We start from the raw sequence: 19780 nt of genomic DNA, 5'->3' as shown, positions 1-19780 counted from the left end.
TTATTCTAATAATAGTCACTACCTGCATAAAGTGTGTCTGTCTATTCTCTGATTTATTTATTTATTTATTTATAACTGTGCTGGAACCATCTCCTCCTCCGCAATGACCTCCTAAGTAGAGACCACCCTTAATGTTGCAGGTGGTGTGCCCCATGGTGGCCTGAAGACCTGTCAACGTCAACATACACCACTGTCCGTCTTCACACTTACACCCCCTGCCTCGGCTTTCCTTTCTTAGCCTGGTTTGTTTATTTACTTCACTGTCCTTTCCTTTTTGCACCTGTCAATCTTACCTCATTTCTTTTCTCTAAGACAATTTGTTCAGGCTTCTGCATTTCAAATTCAGCAAAGGATGCTTTCAGTTATGCTGGCTGTGCTCGTCTGCATATATGAATCTTGCATTGCTGTGCACAGAGTTGTCCTTTGATACACGAAAAACTCTGTTTCTAAGTTTACAGCGATGAAAATCGTGCTTGGCGAGTTTGAAAAATGCATTTTTAAGGTTTCCTTTCTAAAAGCTTATATATAAAGTGCACTTTAACTGAGCACAGAAGTATGTTTCCATACAGTCAATTCAGATTCAAATTCAATCTCAAAAAAATGCAGTGGAGCAGATGTCAAAGGAAACCATTTTTCATGGTAGGAGTGCGGCGCCAAAGGTGCTTCAGAAGAGCAACTGCAGCATGTATATGTGCCTGAGCTGGATGTTTCTCCTGGCAGCTGGAGTTCTGTTTCTGTGCAACAGGAAGTCCAAATCACACTTCTGCTGTAACTGTTAAAGGCTCTTAAGGTGTGCAAGAAAAGTGTGCACATAAAATGTTGTGCTCTTGGGAAAAGAGTTGGCACAGTACACTAATGGCATGCGTAAAAAAAAAAAATTCAAGATCCATACTGAGAGGAAACCATAACTGGGTTCACTTGGGATCTCTGATGGTACTACACAGAGACAGAGAAGGAGGCACGTGTATGTGCAGGCATCCACATTTAAAATAAATAGGTCTTCCAGTCTCATAATATGTTACCCAGTCATTGAAGTCAGGCAAAATGCACATTTTTATGCACTTTTAAGATAAAGCCCAGAGCATTTCTATTGCTTTATTGTACTTCAGGGCCAGAACTCCACCACAACCTACCCTACATTTAGTGCAACTTAACCTACATTTAGCATAAGCCCCAGCACAGTATCAGCACTTGTGGATGTGCCAGACAGTCCTTTGGTAAATAATCTTCAAACTTCCCTTACTGATCCTTCTACAATTTATTTTCTTCGGTAAATGACTGCACTTCATATCAAGATTACAGGTCCTGGTTTCTAAATGCCAGCAACTTGACTCACCTTAATGACAGTAAAGCATCTACTGGACATCACTACAGAGGTAAATTAGCGAGCCCTAGACACACTGTATTCTGCAGTCTACAGCACCAAATGACAGGCTGCTGCAAAGAATAAGCAAGGCACACGTATCAAACGAGCAGGCCCTGCTTGCACTTTACACTAAGATGACTTAATCACAGGTACAAGTATGAACACACCCAAGAGACACTGACAGAGACATTGTGGTCTGATCATTCTGACCACATTTTGAGTTGGGAAACTGTGTAGACAGTTGTGTACACAAAGGTATTCTCTGCTTCGTGGAGACAAGCACATTTTCTGAGACGTGTTCTGATGCTGAAGGAGGGCCTCGCCTAACTTAACGCCTGTATTGGGAAGCTGAATGTTTGCTGACTGCTTTAACCTTTGACCTGGACCTGGCTTTGAAACGAGACCATGCAACCTCCAACAGAACTCTCTGAAAGAGGAATCTGGTGCTGAGGCGGCAAGGCGTCAAACGTGACATGTCACAGCCAGACTGGAAGGCTCTGTGCATGGAGTAAGGTGAAAAGAATTAGAGAAATATAGCAGGGCTTCAAACCTCTGTGGCAAAGGAGACTGTTCCATATTAACCTAAATATCTGTGTGGTCTTATTCTAACCCAAAAACACCAAAATCAAAACTGCACTGGTCTTTGTTACCAGTGACAAAGACCAAGGCAGACTGGGATGAGCTAAAAGAAAAGCTCCATTCACTTTTATTGCTTTACTAATCTAAACTTGCCACACACAGCTGCAGGCACAGAGATGAGACATAGTCTGTGCACTGCTTGCTCACCTTGATTTTGCAAAACACCAGTGCTGATATAGATTTTTTTTTCTTGTAGCATTTGCACACAACCAGTCTCACTAAACGGCTCAGGTTGACCAAAAGTTCTTACCTGCGATCCTATATCTCCTTTCTCTCCCTTAGCTTCTACCAGCATGGAGAACTGCGTAGGTGGCACCTCCCAGCTCTGGAAGCCATCAGTAGCAGGTGGTGTAACTGGGTTGTATGAAGGCTTAGTAGGTCTTGGGGTGACTGGAGCCTTGGTGGTCATTGGTTGCTTTGTTGGCTTAGGGGTTTTAGCAGCTGTAGGTTTGGGGGTGGCTGATTTTGAGCGGTTGATCTTTGATGTTGTTGGTTTAAAAGGAGCATCTTTTAGAGAATCTGGTTTGGGTTTGGACGGAGTGGCTTTCGATGATGTAACTTTAGACTTGGGAGGAGTTTTACTGGCTCTGGTGGGTTGGGGTTTCTTTGGGACTGCACCTTGGTCTAATAATGCAGGTTTAGGCTTTGTCTTGGAGGGTTTGGTGCTGGTACTGACTGGTATCGTAGGTTTCTTTGAATTGCTTGTTCCCGCACTTGCATTTTTTGGGTTGTTTTGAGGGGTGGGTCTTGACAGAGTGGGTTTAGAGAGTGTGGGTTTTGAGGGACTGGGTTTTATCAGACTGGGTTTTGATGGAGTGGGTTTAGAGGGACTGGGTTTTGGTGGACTGTGTTTTGATGAAATGGGTTTTGGTGGACTGTGTTTTGATGAAGTGGGTTTTGGGGGAGTGGGTTTTGATGAAGTGGATTTTGATGGAGTAGGTTTAGAGGGTTTCTGATTAAAAGCTTTAGGACTGGAGGGTCTTGCTGTTGATGGTTTCGTGGGTGGTGCTCCTGTCCTGAGTGGTGTTGTGACAGTGCTGGTTCTGGTCTTGAGAGGTGGTGAAACCAAACCAACTTGGTCTGTAACTGGTATCACAGTTCCCAACAGGGTCGTTGGGATGATGGTCCCTTGGTTCGGTTTTATCGTTTGGGTGGGGGCCACATATCTGACAGCTGAAGCTGCAGCTGCAGCGCTCCTGGCAAGGCTGAACCCTGTGGTTTTCCTGGCACTTACTGGGCTACCACGTTTAGGGGTAGCAACAGTAGCTGTGATGTTTCTTTCTCTCGGTACGATAGGCAGCAAAGGAGAAAGGTTAGGCCTGTACGTGTCAGCTTCCCTGCACTGTTTCTTAATGTACCTGCAATAGTTGTGAGCTGCCTGTGCAGAAGGGACCAGATCAAACTGGCAAATGGCTCCTTCAAAGTGTGCTGAAGTTTGCTGCTGGCTTGTCCTCCCCAGCAGCAGCGAGCCATGGAGCTCTGGAGCCAGCCCCTTTTCACTGTCCCACCCAAAGTCTGCATGAATACTCTGCCCTCCGCAGGAGGCATATAGAGTCACTCTTTGTCCATTAATTCCCAGACCCAGCTGGTGCCACTGGCCATCGTGGGGCTCATAGGGCAGTGCCACAGAGGTATTTGGTCCCGTGTGTAGGACCAGGTTTCCCGGTACAAGCTGTAGACCAAGAAGCAGCTTGTTGTGGTCTGAGAGCAGGGTGAAAAGGAAAGCGCTGTTGATACGGTGAGAGCGTACACTCAGGATCAGCGTGAGGTTAGGCCAGATGGCTGGAGGAAAGATTGATCGCAATGGAGCTTCAATATGCGCCCGCTGGTTGAGGATGATCCCCGATCTGAACGGAATGACTCCTGCCGGCAGACTGCGTGATGTCCTCTCTCCCTTAAGCCCCAACTTTTGGAGAATGTCCACATCTGTAGAGGAGGAAAAGGGCTGTGTTAGATAAGCAGTGTTTACAACATGCTTGTTTGTGATGTTTATGGTTATTATTATCTCATATTTTTGGTACCTGGTAATCATCAGGAACAAGATAAAATAAACAACATAGGAAACTTTAGAAATATAAATCAAACATCACGCAAGAACTACAAGAGAACACACTGAGATCTGGACTAGTTTTAAACTTTTACTGTAATTTGTGCCCAAACTGTAACATGTTTTAAATGATTGTGGAAAAATCATTTAAATCTCAATGAGACAATTTGAGTTCTTGCATAAGAATTTGGTGCAAAACATTTCACTTTTTCAAAGTTCTTTTTCACTAAAGACTCCTATGCTACGAGAGGCTTGCATCATGTCCATATTGGGGCAGTTCACAAAATACTGTAGCTTAAACACTGAAGGGTGAAGAGACAGGCAAAAAGAAAGAAAAATTCAAAACAATAATGAACTCAGCAGACTTTGAGCACATCTAAGTGCTTCTGTAGATGGTTTATAGCAACTTTAGGCCAAAATAAATTTATGTCCAGACAGGCAGGAGTATGCAGCAATCTTGTTTCTTATGTTGCTGAACAGCACAGAGGTCTACTTCAAATGTCAGTGGCGTTGCTAATTCACATTGCTCCAATATGTCTGGCTTTTGTGATGCCTTGAACAGCTTAAAGTGTCGCACATAGGAAAGAGTGTGTACACCACATTCTGTACTGCACTCACAGTGAAATATAATGTTGATCTTTGCCAGTAATCTAAAACCTTACTGAACCCTATAACACTAAAACTCATAGAGATTCATCTCAGCTTACTGTGATTAGAGTTTAAAAGCTCAAACGTTCAACAGGAATTATTAGAAATCCTTTGATAAGACAATCCAAATGTGTCGCAGTTAAACCAAAACACCTCTCCCAGTGTATGCCTATTATCCTAATTTTGTCTTTCCCCTGGACCCCATAAACCTCAAATGAAATTTTGGTTATATAGAGCAGAAAAGAATGGATATATGGTCATAAGAAATAGAATGCTAAACCAATTAAGCATTGCACTCACTGCAGGTGAGTCAAGGCTAAAGCATCCAGCCAGTACCAGGAATGTACAAGCAGACTAGAGGACCTAATCCTTTCTTAGTAGCCACCTGGCCAACGTACTTGAAAAGCAAAAGCGAGGTCACCGCATGCTTTGTAATGCTGACAAATATGTGTTTGTTGCAAATGTGTGTTTGAGGCACACATTTTATTCATCTGGTGGCAGAATTTTATTCATCTCTGTTCATATTAATGCATGCATGCTGTACTGTAAGCTAATTTTCACGTGCTGACAATGTTCGCTATACTGATAGACACGTTTCTTTGTGTCTCTTTGTTTTTAAGCCTTTAATTTGCGAGGGAATGAACTAAATGACATCAGCGTCATCATGTAACCTCTTTCCCATCTCGTCTCTGTCCTTCTCATCAGTATGTAGTCAGCGTGGACATTCAGAACATGGCCACAGAAACCACAAGTGAGTACAACATCTCTCAACTCGAGAGCTCGGAGCACAGTTTCCAACCTTTCAGCCAACTTTGACTCTCTGTTCAGAGTTTCAGTCTCAGTAGTCCCACAGCCCTCATTCTCTCCATGACCTGTGATCTCAGACCTAGGCCCCTCACCATTTTTATTGTCTGTGGGCTCACTCTGACCTGTGGTCACTGGGGCCTGTCTAATGGGGACATGTGTATAGAATCCATGGAAAAGCAGTGTTGATGAGATACCCGAAAAAGTGGGAAAGACAGCTGGGATGTGCTGCACTGGTAAACTATAGAGAGTGAGGACTTGAATGACATGCTTGTCTTTCTATAATACAAGGCTTGCTTTATTAAACTGTTGGGCCCCAGACTTTGAAAATACATATAATTGCAGGGAAAGTTTGAAGGAATATTTGAGCTGAGAGAAAAAGAGGTTTAGAAAACTTTGACATTAAACATATGCAAACTCAAAACAGAACCTTGAGTTAAACGACTCTTTCTCCGCTGATTGCTTTAAGTTCTTTATGGTCCTCATGTGCTATGTATAAGGCTGTAAGACTTCCCTTTAGTTCAAACCATTAGAGCTTTATAAAACAGGAATACTATTCACACTGTGCATGGTGTATATTGCTCTCTGTGTGGTCTCTGATGCATTAAAGGACAACAGGAACTTGGCAATGAGGCAGGCGGGTACATTACCTCTATCTGTTCTGTACATTGTCTCCTATTCTTCTATTCTACTGTTACAGAGGCATAAATTAACAGCACAGTGTCAGATATAAAGTATACTGTAAGTGTCTGAGCAGATGCATGTTTAACACATGGCCAGAGTTTATAGTCTTGCAATGTGCCAATTCAGTCAAACAGGATAGAGTGAAAGTCCAAGGCTCTTTTCTCTGATCGTATCCCTTGTAGAGGATGAAGTCACTGATTTATACTGAAATAATCCCTTTCTGGCCGGTATGAGCTAGTTTACAATAGTTTATGATATTTCCTCATCATCCCCAATCACCAACAAAGCAATATATTGCCTGAATTCCCTGAATATCATATTTGAAATCGTCACCTATTAGACTACTGAATATGTTTAAAACGTAAAACTAAGTCTTCGTCTTATGATCAATGCTTAGATAAGGGACAGAACATGGTAAAACATGGTTTATCTGGAATTTTCCTGTTTTTCCTCAACCTTCTGGCAATTTACCTTTATTTGAATGTTTCAGGAGAGACACACAGACAAGGATGGAGAGCTGAATGGGGAGTCATATGATTTGGAAACTCAAGAATGAAAGTGAGGGATGACGTGCAAATGCGGATGTTGTTCACCATAATCATTACCTGGCTGTTCCCCTTTTACATTTAAAATTTGTTCCACTGCAGAAAAAAATGCTAAATTTTTTCCTAATAAAATCATATCAGTGTTCAATATACAACTTAATCCTTGACTCTGGCCTCCAAAAGAAGTCTTAGGCTGCACTGAGGTATCCGTGTGCCAGGGGACAGTGAGTTGCTCACAGGCTGATCAGCAAGAACGTATTGCTGAACATTCCTCCTTTTATTGTTCATCCTTTCACAGTTCATTGCATTTCACAGTTCAATACAGAGACTCTTTACTGAATAAAAAGGCTAATTAGTGGCTGAAACGGAGCCTAAAAACTAAACTCAGCTTTCAAAAAGGAGCCAAACATGTCCAACTAACTTTATTAGGTCTGACTACTAAATTTTACACCTCTGGTGAATTATCGCCACCAAGACTTGTTATGTTACATTAATTGTTAACACCGGACACTTTAAAGAACAGGTGTCAGCTTTTCAAAGGCTTATTTGCAGAGCTGTGACTGTGGAAGAGCCTTGATGTAATGAACTGAAATGACATTTGGTTTTGTTGACCATCAGTTTTCAGTCACTGCTTTGTCGGGCCTACTGAAGTCTGTGTGCTGTCAGCCTCAATCATAATGACTAGAGCAGGGGGGCAGTTCACTGGACTGTATCAATAACTCTTCATCAGAGGAAACTTCCAAATGGTACCAAAAGAAGATGAAACAGAAATACACTTGACGTTTTCAAATAAATCTGCAATAACTGATTTTTAAGGCTACTTGGATGCAAAATTGTGAATGTAACACTGACTTAACATCTCGGTTAAAGGCAAGCCTGTTAGCAATCAGCTGAAAATGTTTCAACATCCTGCATTTATGGAGAAACATTACTGGATAATGACTCTGCCTTTATCTGTCCTTATGCAGTCTTTTTGATCAATACCAGTGGCTTAGATAGCTGCTAAATGCTTGACTGTATTGACCAGCAAGCCTGTAACTGTTCAGTCTGCTGTTTGCTGCAGAGAAGGATGTCTACGGTAGATGAAACATGTCTGCAAAAGAGCTGAGCACAATAATAAGGCGCATCTCGCTAAATGCTTTGTAAACAGGTGCTATATGATTAAAGTATGAATAAAACTGAATTAACTTAACTGTATAAAATGTTCTGCAAAGTGGAGGCAAGCTCCTGGTTTAGGCATCTCTGAATTCTAGTACACGTTTCACATCGTCAAACTTTTCCCTTTTGCCCTTGTGAAGAATATTAGCCTTTACAAATGCTTTGCTAACTGGGGTCTTCAGCAGTGCAGCTGTCCAGACAAAATTTTGACTTTAACCTCTGACTGACATGAGATTTTACTTTTCTTTTTTTTTTTATTAATGGTCAACATTGGATTGTTGAATGGTTGAGCTGATCACTCCCTAGATCCTTGGACTTAGCTTACTCAACACCTGTTGTTATGGCAACGGCTGGCCCAATTCTCTTAGCAAAGTGTTTATGTGCTTGGGCCTTGACCAAAAAGGCAAAGAATAACTGCAAAACCTCACCAGTGTTCCTTACAGTCTTACAGAGTTGGGGTTTTTTTCAGCACAAACAAAAGAGGTCAGAAAGTGCAGTACGTGGAGGTGAGTATGGAAAGCTTACCTTCAGAGGGTACTTGTGTAAGTCCCAGGTAACAAGTACAATATAAAATGGTACAGAGCAATAGGGCTCTCCTGGAAGAAGAGAAGAGAAGGATGTCAGAGAGAGGCAACAATCACGTGGTATTGGACAGACTATTTAACTCTTTTTCTCATAGTTATTCCTCACTAACTGTATCCATACTATGATCAATCAATCAAATGTGATTGCTGGCTAAGGCAGAGATGTTGATCATATTGGCACCATGAACTGAGTCATAAATAAAGCCAGAAACTTCTTCTTCTTTTTTTTTTTTTTTACCATTAACATTAAAGATATAATTCTCTCTCCATTCATTTAGATAGAGCCTTGGCCTCATTAACCCCAAATAACTACCTAGAGGTGTTGCCAAGGTAACTGCAGAGGCTCAAATTGCTTCTAGAGGTAGTCCGTTCCTACGTTTAGGTCCCTGATGGACAAACAGTCTAACAAGTCACAACATGAGAATGCATGTTCCAGCATATAATAAATCCACAAATCTCAATTTACAGATACATTGGACACCTGTCTCAACCCTGACAAAAAAGTAGTATTAATAAATGTAATTATTTGCATTTAACCATAGGAGGCATGCCTTAACATATTGTTCAATAGTGACACAACTGTTTACAGTAGGAGGGCACAAGCAGGAGTCTGCTAAAGCACTTAGATCTCAGCGAGCCTCTATCTCTCTGAAACACAAGAACACACACACGTTGTGGTTTTGGAGACAAAAATACTGTAGTAGACTCCCAAAACCAACAAAATGTGCATGCATGTGCGCTCGTACATACACACATGTGCAGAAAAAACAAAAACAAAATGTCTCTCAGCACCCTCACCGCATCCAGGTGTGCAGCATAGCTTAAAGAAACTGACTGGCAAGTGGACTGAGATCCCAGTAGGGGTCCGAGATCTGGTGACAGGCTGGGGGAACCACTGTTTACCGCTGGAGGTCATCCAGGCACACATGGTCACACACAGACACACACACTGGAGGAGGAAATGTGTATAACAGCTGTTGCTGGTGGGCCACAGTAGGCAAACAGGGCTCCAACTACATAAATGTGGGAAAGACGGTGACTGTTGCATAAGCTGAGCGATTTACATTATCCCAGACAAGGACGTGTGTCTGCCTCTCTTCAGAAACAATTCTACAGCTTCAACATTAACCAGTGTGTGTGTGTGTGTGTGTGTGTGTGTGTGTGTGTGTGTGTGTGTGTGTGTGTGTGTGTATCTGAATGCACGTGTGCAACAGTGTGCTCACATCCATGTTTGTGGTGTCTGTGTCTCCAACCCTTCCATCCTCTAGTTGCTAATAAAGCATCATCACACTCATCCACACACACAGCTGGCTGTGGTTAGTCGGGATGTGTTTGTGTTTGTGTGTCACTGTGTGTGTATGTGTGTGGAGTTGTGTGACTCAGTGTCTTATCAGCGGAGGGAGAGATCCGCTTTCTGAAAATGAGTCATGAATGCTGAGATTTTTACTGCAGCCCTGACAACTTTTATTCTACTCCTCGGGCTGTTTACATCTGTGGAAACTGGACCGGGTTTCCTAGGAAACAGCACCATTTTCTTTGGCTTTTCACATTAAAAGTTCTCAGTAGCTTGTTTAGATTTTCATTAGGAGAGGGGGCTTTTGAAAGGCATCTGACAGGTCAGGATTTTCTCCTGTGTGGAACATTTGAAGGTGGCTGTGCTGAAGGGGGATTTGTATGCTGACATCTGTACGCTGACCCTGTCTGGTGTGGTTTTCATACTGCAACAGCGAGCTATGACATGACTCGCTGAGGGGATTCTTCCCTAAGCTGAGTGGACAAAATACAGCATGGATGAGCAATCCCTCCTCCTAAGTCATCCACTGCATTAGGCAGCCTAACACACATACTGTGCGTTAGGCTGCCTAATGATACACTGAAGTCCCAGCACAGAATGGGGAAAAAAAACGCCATGCACTGCTGATAACATCTTTATCTCTAGATTAAGAAGTGATTAGCCCACAAATCTGCCATTTTAAGAAAAATAGTGGTAAGAGATCAACAACCAATTTAACAGAGTGATAAACTGTTGGAAGGAGTGAGACAGTGAGTGAATAGAAACTGTTGCAATCTTCCCCAGAAACATATACACAGAAGCACCAACCTGTCTGCAGTTATAGAGGGAAAAAAGAAAAAGAAAAACAAAGAAAGGCCAAAAAAGTGTAGTTTCCATTTCTATTTACAATTTTGGCCTTCTTATTGATTCTCTTGAAGGATTTCCCAAAGGTGATCCTTCCCCCTGACCACAAACTCACATTCACACACAGTGGAAAATTCCTGTGGATGAGCTGACACTAACAAGGGCTGATGATGATGATGAGGGTTTAAGAGTGTCAATCCACTTTTCTCCCTGCAGTCATCTAATGGCTCACTTCACACAGTTTTTCAAACAATCCACACCTTGTTCTACAGAGTACTCAAGTACTCATGGATTTTGGAAGGGACTGCAGTTAATCAATCCTTTGGTCAATGAGTCATTAATTAATCAATTTAAAACTTCATCTTTTCAGTTTGATTTCAAGGATAAAAATCATGCATTGCTGAGGATTGATTGCGTGTGAAAACTACAGAGCGGGACACGAAGGGAGACACCAAGTGGACACACAGAGAATGAAACTCTCTGCACACATCGCCGACAGACAGACTCGACTTCATCACAGTCCATAATAATGCAGTCGTAGCGCCGTGGAGTCGTGACTAACACAGTGAAGAGGCAAAGCTTTTGAAAGCCGTGTTTCTTTACGCGCGACAGGTAGGTGTGATAAACCGACACAACCTGCGCCAATTTGTTTTAATGAAAAACGAGCAGACGATGGGTCAACTGTCCGGACTTTCCTACTCCCTAAATGACTGTACGGCTGCTATCTCGCCAGCAATCTGTCAAATAAACCAGCTGTTCAGTACTCAATGAGGTTAGAATCGCGCCTGCGTGCACAACTGAATGCAAAAAAAGAAATGGATCAATGGATGACATCTGAGCTCAGCAACATTAGGCTGCAGCATGAACTTCACCAAAAAGTCAACAGTGTAGTACAGACGGCTTTGCACTGCTCCCATGTGTACTTACTGTCTGTGGAGACCTATGCTGTAAACACGTCCATAAAACATCTGCAATTTATATCACATTCTAGTAAAGCTCATATCGGTTCCAGATGTTTGATTAAATACTTTAAGGCTGTCGCAGAAACGTATGCGTTCGTTTAGGCTTGTTTGTTTGGGGAAAACGTTTTTTAACCATTAAAAAAGTATCCCTTTATTTAGCCTTCGTAAAAGTGCCATGTGGGGAACGCGTAAACGGAAAAACATGAAAAGCATGCCTACAAAATCTACCAAACAGCTTAGTGGATGCTAATGGACCTCTCGTCAAAGGAGCTTGCAAAGAAAAGCGTCTGGACTTCTTTAAGTTACTTGAAGACGTTTCACCTCTCATCCGAGAAGCTTCTTCAGTTCTAAGGTCACAATGGTGGGGACTCCACTACTAAGTTCTGTGTTAGAACTTCAGTTCTAAGGTAGAACTGACCTTAGAACTGAAGGATGAGAGGTGAGAGGTGAAACGTCTTCAAGTAACTTAAAGGATGAGAGGTGAGAGGTGAAACGTCTTCAAGTAACTTAAAGAAGTCCAGACGCTTTTCTTTGCAAGCGCCTTTGACTACAATGACCTGGATGACTGAGAACCTTCACAGACAGATGGACCTCTCATGAAACTTTATGGGTAAGAATGATTCCCTAATTCGCTTGCTTTGTCAGATGAGTCACTTCAGTGAACACTTCCAGTAATGTCAACGAACTGCCTGCAGATATTAAACACGACCTACGCAAACTGCGTCCGAATGAACCGGCTTTTTCACGTAAGAACCGATAAAGGGGAGGTAAAAATATCTGCACGAATGGAGTTGTTTGGTCTTCCATGCAAATAACAAATTACACCCATGGTCCAAACAGACCCGATTCAGAGACTCAGCATTCCCCATGTGGACATAATTTCTTCACTGTGAGCTGGACAACAGCCAGCCGGCACATTATCAGGTACGCACATGGAGGCATCCAGGTCTTTAAACTGTTTTTCGGTACACATCATGTTTTGAATATTCCCGTTCACATAACACAAAAAAAATCGTTAGAATCAAACAAAACAGTGATAACAAATGTCACTTACTTTGTGTCTAGATGAGAGGTTCTGCAATCTCTCCTTCGGGTGCCTAAATTCATTTGTATTCATTTGTCCTGGCAGTCAAAAACCTGATCCTTTAATCACAGTGTGACTCCTTTGCAAGGGGGGCAAAAAAAGACACCGGTCGCCGCTTTACGCATTTGACAAGCTTGAGGTGAAGTTCCAGAGGAAAAAACTCATGTTGAATTGCCTGTCAAGTCCAGTATAAATTCCTCCTGACAGGCTGCTTTGACAGAGAGTTTTCCTGTGCGGTTGTCTGTCGATATTCCCTTGTGTTTCATTCATTTATGCCGATCCGGTTTGGACGGACGCGCGGCCAGAGAGAGAGAGAGAGAGGGAGAGCGAAAGCTGGGTTCTTTTGAAAGGGGGTTACGGAGTCAGGAGCGTTGGACTCATCCCTTTCCTTTTTAAATAGGCTTTCTGTGGGTAAAGCGATGGCAAATGCACCGCACGGCCAGGTGTCAAGTTACAAGCCCAGCGGTTCCATCGAGCAACTACACGCCTTCTCAGGGGGTGGCCACAAGGATCTTACCCCAAATCCAAAGCACCGGCTAACCATATGAATGAAGCACGGTGACACGATGGGAAGGACTTCACTAGAAAGTGCCAGAAAGGAGCGCCTACAGCTACAGCTTAAATATAATAATAATAATAATAATAATAATAATAATAATAATAATAATAATAATTATTATTATTATTATTATTATTATTTCCAACAATGGCTACTACTACTGAAGCTACTTAGTTTTAATATTACTCTTATTACTCTTTCTGGGTCGCAAAATAAACTTTTAACATATTTTCAGGCGAGAATGTAGCTGTGTAAACTTCAAATATCTGCAGCAAACTCCCGGCACATCGTTTTCAAACCCCCGCGGTCTTTCGCTATTCAGGTTAAACATGATATAAACGTCACTTAAATAACTTAAACATGTTATTGTTTGGCCTTTTTCGGTGTTTTATTTGTTCGTGAGTAAATAGGTTTGGCTGAGATTAAAGTTATTCGATTAGATTAAATACAACTTTATTAATCCCTCGGGAGGGTTCCTCTGGGGTTTTCACACAGCTGAATAAAACTGATTAAACAGAAGTGTGAGATGGTCGAAAATTTACGCCAGCGTCCGGTTATATTTTAGATAGCAAGGAGCAGACGGCAGAGTTTCACTCCACCGACAGCGCTCATGACGTAATTCTGACCGTCCAATTTCACAGAAGCTCATTTCCGGTCTACCCGGTTTCGGGCCCACTTACACCGCGAAGGCCGGGTCCTCAGGTGGACGCAGCATCTGAATTTGGACACCTCCGTCCTGTTTCCGGCCGGACAATAATAACGGTGACATTTAGCTTATTTTATACGATAAATAAGCATTGTAAAATTCAAGTTTTTTGTATATATATATATGTATATGTATACCCTGAATGTCTCCCTAATTCTGAGGTCTCGAGGTTGGCAAGTATGCCATCACGTTGCCCTGCAATATATGGAAAAATTGATATGGCCAAGCTTTGGATTTTCCCAAGAAAGGTGGGAACGATAAATACGAGCTCTATGACTGTAAACTTGGCAAGTGTGTCATAACTCCCCAAGGAGTAAAAACTGGGAAAATGTAAGGGGAGGTTTGGGAAGAGCTATGATTAATAACTGAGCAATAACCAGAAGATAATATTTAAAATGTAGATAATAGTCACGGGCTGGAAAGATGTCTTTGTCTTCATTCAGTTCACTTATTCAGTAAAATTGGGCCAGTTTGCAGAGATAAGACAGCTGTTTTTACACTGGTTTTGGCCATGATGTTAGAGACATGTTAATGGAGAAGCACCTGGATGAACACCCATTACCTTAACAGGGGTCACGGCCTGATCGGGGTAAGGCCGGCCAAGACCACCCCACAGGGACCGTGAGCCAGTAATTACCACCCACCACCTGTTTGAGGTGTTTCATTAACACGTACATGAACATGTGACATGATATTTTAAGTTCCTTTCAAAACTGTTCAAAAGCAAATGAGTCCAAGAAACACACTGCCTTCAGCAGAAGGTGCTGCCATTGAAAACAGTCTGTGGATTATCCTTAGAGATAATCCATGTCCAATTTATAGGCGCTGAGGCAAAAATACAAAGGAATTCTCACAAATATGTCCAAAGATATCTGCATGGATACCATAACTCTGCTGAGCAACAAAAAATGTTTTTGTTCTATTGTTTTGCTATTTGGGTGCATTTGTTTATTTCTGAGAAACACTACAGTACTTGGACCTCATCCCATCATATAAATTCATTCTCCAAATAATATTTTTTTAGCAGTCGTGTTTTGCTTTTAATTAAATCAATTTAAAGGGAATATTTGGATAATTTCTGATCTTATCACTAAAATACCAACTTTAATTTCTAAAATCAGAATGAATGAATCCAAACACTTACTCAGATGAATGCTCCACAGAGCCAAGTTGGAGGATAAACAATTAGCTGATGAGGCTAAAGATGTCAGTGACTTTGAACCATTAGTGGCTGACTGACCAGTTAAAAAGGTCACCTTAAATGACACTCTGTTAGGCTGAAGCTGACTGCTTGTGTGTAAAGCACATGGTGATCTCCCCTCATTTTAGCCATAAGCTGTTGGTCAGCTAGCCTCAGGGGTGGGTGCTAATGGATGCAAGTCCTTAAAATCCTCTTTGCAGTCCCTTTTACACACACCATGCCTTGTGTTTCAGAACTGGGTGCCACCCGACCCTCCCATGTACTTCCAATGAGCCACAGCGACGCTGCCCCCTTCTTCCAAATTACAAACTCTGTACTTGCTAGCGCGCTCGCTGCCACCCCTTAAAGCTGCTTAATTATGGTCATTGGCACCACGTCTGAAAGCTCCCTTTATCCCCCCCCACGCTCCAGAAATAGGTCTTGCTGAAGCACACAAGCAGCCCAGATCAAACACTCCCCATAGGGAAGGGGTCATTACTGGTACGCAGGGCGGACACAGCCCAATGGGTGCCGGGCCACGCCTTGAGCCCAAATTGCAGCCTGGGCCTAGTGAGGACACAAGACTGCTCTTTGATGCACGGCAAGGGAAACAGCAGCACAGCCTATTTGGATATCAGTGTTTACAGTGAGCTATACTGTAAATACACACAAAAAGCCAATACAGCAGGCTAAAAGCTAAGAAAATTAGGCGCTAGGTTTAGTTGGGTGTCCACATGTTTTTTGTGATTTATATTTATCTGAGAGCTCTTGCTGTTTTACATAAGCAGCGTGTGTAGAATGGCTTCCAGGTGACCGAACACTTATGTAATGAAAATATGTCAGATGACACATGAAAAGCTCTTGAACTTTAATTTCATTTGTCACAATGCATTAGCAAATTCAAGGAATTAAAAGGATATGGGTAAGATGCTAGCTAAATAGCTCAACGGTAATGTTTTTGGAGCATTAAAATAACCTGTTGTCACCAAACGAATAATTAAACTGCAAAGACAGCAACCTCAGTGTAGGTGTGTTTTCATGGCGGGCAGTGGCAGAGGTTATGGAGTTGGTGGCGTTTACCAGACAGTGCTGTCTCGCTCAGTTCCCCTGCACACAAGAAGACTGTTCATAAAAGGAATGTGTGAGTGTATGTATGAGTATGCGAATGCTTGTGTGTGTGGAGTGTCTCTGTGGTTTGTGTTTTTCCTTTACAGGTGGTTCTATCCACTTGTTTGTGTTCCTGGTTCTGTCTCCTTCCTGTGTAGGGATGGTTTGGTGATGCACTGGGAGGTGACAAGCAGTCAAACAAGCTCCTCTCTGCAATGATTTTCTGCCCCCCTCTCAGTCCCATTTTGGCTCCTTTATATTTCTCGTCACATTTCTCTTTGTCTTTGTTACAGTCGACCCACGCTAACACATCTATCTTCTTCTCTTTTGTCTCCTGAATCCCCTCCCTGCCTCCTTCGCTCTCCTCCATCCGTGTCTCTGTTCTCTTTCTCTCTCTCTGTCCCTGTCAGTCCTTCACCACAAGCATTTCCAGTGTTGGCACACCAGTGTTGACAGCCACCCTGAAAACAGTGCCACAACCATAATGAGCATGTTGAGCTCTCATAATAACACCAGAATAACCTGCTGGGGGAGACAAGCTCTTTAGGGGGCAGGCTCTCAGGCTTGGCTAGGCTGGAGTGTCAACACCACATAGATCTGCACTTGTTGAAGTGTGAAAGATGAAGGAAGTTTCCACACTATGTGCTGTTTTCAGACCGATTTCTGCAGTGTCTGCAATTTTCTTACTGTATTTTATGTTTAGGTTTAGACCTCTCTTAAGCTGATGCACATTTAATCTTACACAATGCCTTTGACACTGCCCTCCCTGTTTGGGGGCGGGGGAATATTTGCAACTTCATCACTCCAGACCTAAGGTTCACGATCACGCAACATCTGAACAGAAAGCAGGACAACTGTAAAGTCAAATATGACTCCAAAAACGTAAACATTTTGTAAAACATTTCATCAAAAGGTAAAGGCCATCTTTATGTCATGTTGTGGTTTCTAGGGGTGCAACGATACTCGTATCGATATCGAACCGTTCGATACAGTGCTTTCGGTTCGGTACGCATATGTATCGAACGATACAACATTTTTAATTTATTTTATCAACTTTCCTTCTGACGATGCTATCTGTGTTGAGCGCTCAGTGGATCTGCGCTCGACAGTGCAGCCTAGGCGGAGTAGTCGAACACAGATTCACTGAGCGCAGGGCAAGCTAGCGAGACAGAAGCTAGGCTAGTTGCAACATGGCAAATTGAACCTCCCCCACCCTCATTCAGATCTGGCGTTTGGAACTATTTTGGTTTTCATGTGATGTATGACCCTGAAGGTAAGCGCATCATGGACAAAAGTAAAACAGTATGTTGGATGTGCCAGCAATGCTCAATTGGTGGGAACTAGTGTGTTAGCGCAGTTAGCTCGTTAATGTGTTGACGTCTTCCAGCCCCACTCATGAGGCGATCCGCGGTAGCTCGTTAACGGAGATTTGCCGTGTTGCACAGACTATAAGGAAAAAAGAAAGTGCAGCTTTATGGTTTCATGGACAAAAGAATTTCTGTGGCTGCAATATGACGAGCTAAATAACCAGGGCTGCACATAAGTGGTCCGCAGGTGCGCATTCGCTGTCAAAATAAAAACCCGCACAAGATAAGAAGTTGCAACGCGTGTTTGCGTACATAAGATTTTCAGGAGGAGGACGGACATTTGTTTAGAACTTTTAAAGATGTCGAAGAAGCTCCTTTAAGCAATTACTGTGATGTTCCTCCACCTCCAAAGAAATGTCAGAAGGAGTCCGAACCACAAAAGAAGCACGTATTCTCGGAAAAGTGGTTGCAGGAGGTGAGCTGGCTTCAAACAAATGATGAACGCACAGAGATGTGGTGCAGAATGTGCCGTGAAAATTTAATAAATGACAAATTAATAAAAAGGTATGAACATTTTTTTTGTATCGAAAAAATATCGAACCGTGACACCAAAGTATCGAACCGAACCGAACCGTGAATTTTGTGTATCGTTGCACCCCTAGTGGTTTCATATGTGAAATGCCAATTTCACATTATAACTGGAAATCTTTAATCTTTAATAACTGATAACTTTGGGGCAGGAGAAACAACCTATAATGATCTTTTAAAGTACCACAGTGTAGGTTTTACAGTGTGGTGGTTGAGATTGAAAGCATCTTAATATTTCTTTCTAGAAAGGCCCTCTCTAGAGCTTACTTTGTCCATTATGGTCTTGTGGCTCTGGATAAGTGACCAAAAGAACAAAATTGCAGGTATAAGTGGTGTGGCATCAGGTCTCTACCTGAGAGATAGGGACAGGAGTTTGGTGATTGGCGAAGAACTCTGAATAGATCTGCTACGCTCCCACACTGAAAGACGCAGTTGAGGTGGTCTGAACATCTAATTAAGATTGCTCCTGTGTGCTTCCTAGATAAAGGGATTCAGGCATGTTTTATCGAAAGGAGACCCTGAGGCAGACACAGGACACACTGTCATGTAATCACAGCTGTCATGGGAACAGCTCGGGGTCCCTCCTGAAAAACTTGGAGAGAGTTACTGTGGAGAAGGAGGTGTGGGCATCTCTACTTAGACTGCTGCCCCTAGAATATGGACTTGGATAACTGGCAGAAAATAGATGGATGGCTGGATGGATGATGTCCAGTTCTGTGGAAGAGGACCTTCTCCTTTAAAATCAAGTGCTTGTTTTATGATATGTACTTACTTGTGGCAACAAAGTCTACTACACGTGTTTCTCTTTAAACTACCTGTTCCTTTGAAAGATGTGAAGCTTTTTAATTGTCAAATTCTCCACTCAAGTGACAGCCGGTGTTACTGAAAAATGAAGACAGAGTGCAAATCCCAAAGCTCCTCAAAGTGCCACTTGAGGCTGTCTCCAAAAGCAAGCCCATTCCCATAGCAAAAAATCTTCTCAACAGAAATAAACACGTTTTCAGCCTGGTACAAAAACATTTCAGATCTCCCTAGCTAATAGCTATTAGTAATAAATTAGCTCACCCCACCCTCTAATTCGAATATGGTCAACCTTGGCTCCAAAAAAGACCTCTATATGCAATCTATGGCGCCACTATGATCACCAGCAAGCCCACCTGTCTGTGTTCACGTTTACTTTATGCAGGTAGGGCACAGTGAATGTTCAACTGTTGTGATAGTACAAAACAGTCCAGTTGTGGGACAGACAGGTAAACAACATGCTGAAAACGTAACACTTTAAGTGAACATTTTCAGTTTTTGAATTGTCTTTATTATATTTTTGCCTTAAAAATGTACTTTGTACACTTCAAAGAAAGTGGCCCGTCTTCATGTCTAGCAATTCCCCGTGTATGCTTTTATGAAAAACTCTAAAACAGAAAATGCTTGCTAACCTGTAAAAGTAATTTGGAAATGGGGCAATAGGATTGGCAGCAAAGCTTTTTCCTGTTTTCATTCTTAACACAGTTTTTGGAGCAAGTACAAATAACTTAGTCCACACCTGGGTATAAGCATAGAAAATATACTGTACCCACTGTAAGTATGCGCACAGGTATGCAGGGTTTTAGATATGTGTTTGGCTCAATTGGGCACTGTGAAATTCCACATTTCAAGCTCCTCCCTTCATAAACAGCAG

General features: G+C 42.4%; 1 protein-coding gene across 1 annotated transcript in view; it reads right to left on the bottom strand.

Moving 5' to 3' along the window:
- The window catches only part of col27a1a (collagen, type XXVII, alpha 1a), a 64697-nt gene extending 51656 nt beyond the window's left edge, over positions 1 to 13041 (bottom strand). Inside the window, exons 1-3 of the mRNA XM_087843803.1 lie at positions 12629 to 13041; positions 8417 to 8487; positions 2256 to 3931 (exon numbers count right to left, since the gene is read on the bottom strand). Coding sequence (XP_087699929.1) covers positions 2256 to 3931; positions 8417 to 8487; positions 12629 to 12681 — 1800 coding nt within the window. The 5' untranslated portion in view covers positions 12682 to 13041. The remainder of the gene's footprint in view (positions 1 to 2255; positions 3932 to 8416; positions 8488 to 12628) is intronic.
- Positions 13042 to 19780: the final 6739 nt, after the last annotated feature.

This window comes from Neolamprologus brichardi, chromosome 7 (genome assembly GCF_056152115.1).
Source record: "Neolamprologus brichardi isolate AB-2024 chromosome 7, ASM5615211v1, whole genome shotgun sequence".
NCBI lineage: Eukaryota > Metazoa > Chordata > Actinopteri > Cichliformes > Cichlidae > Neolamprologus > Neolamprologus brichardi.
This window is presented reverse-complemented; position numbering and strand designations above follow the sequence as displayed.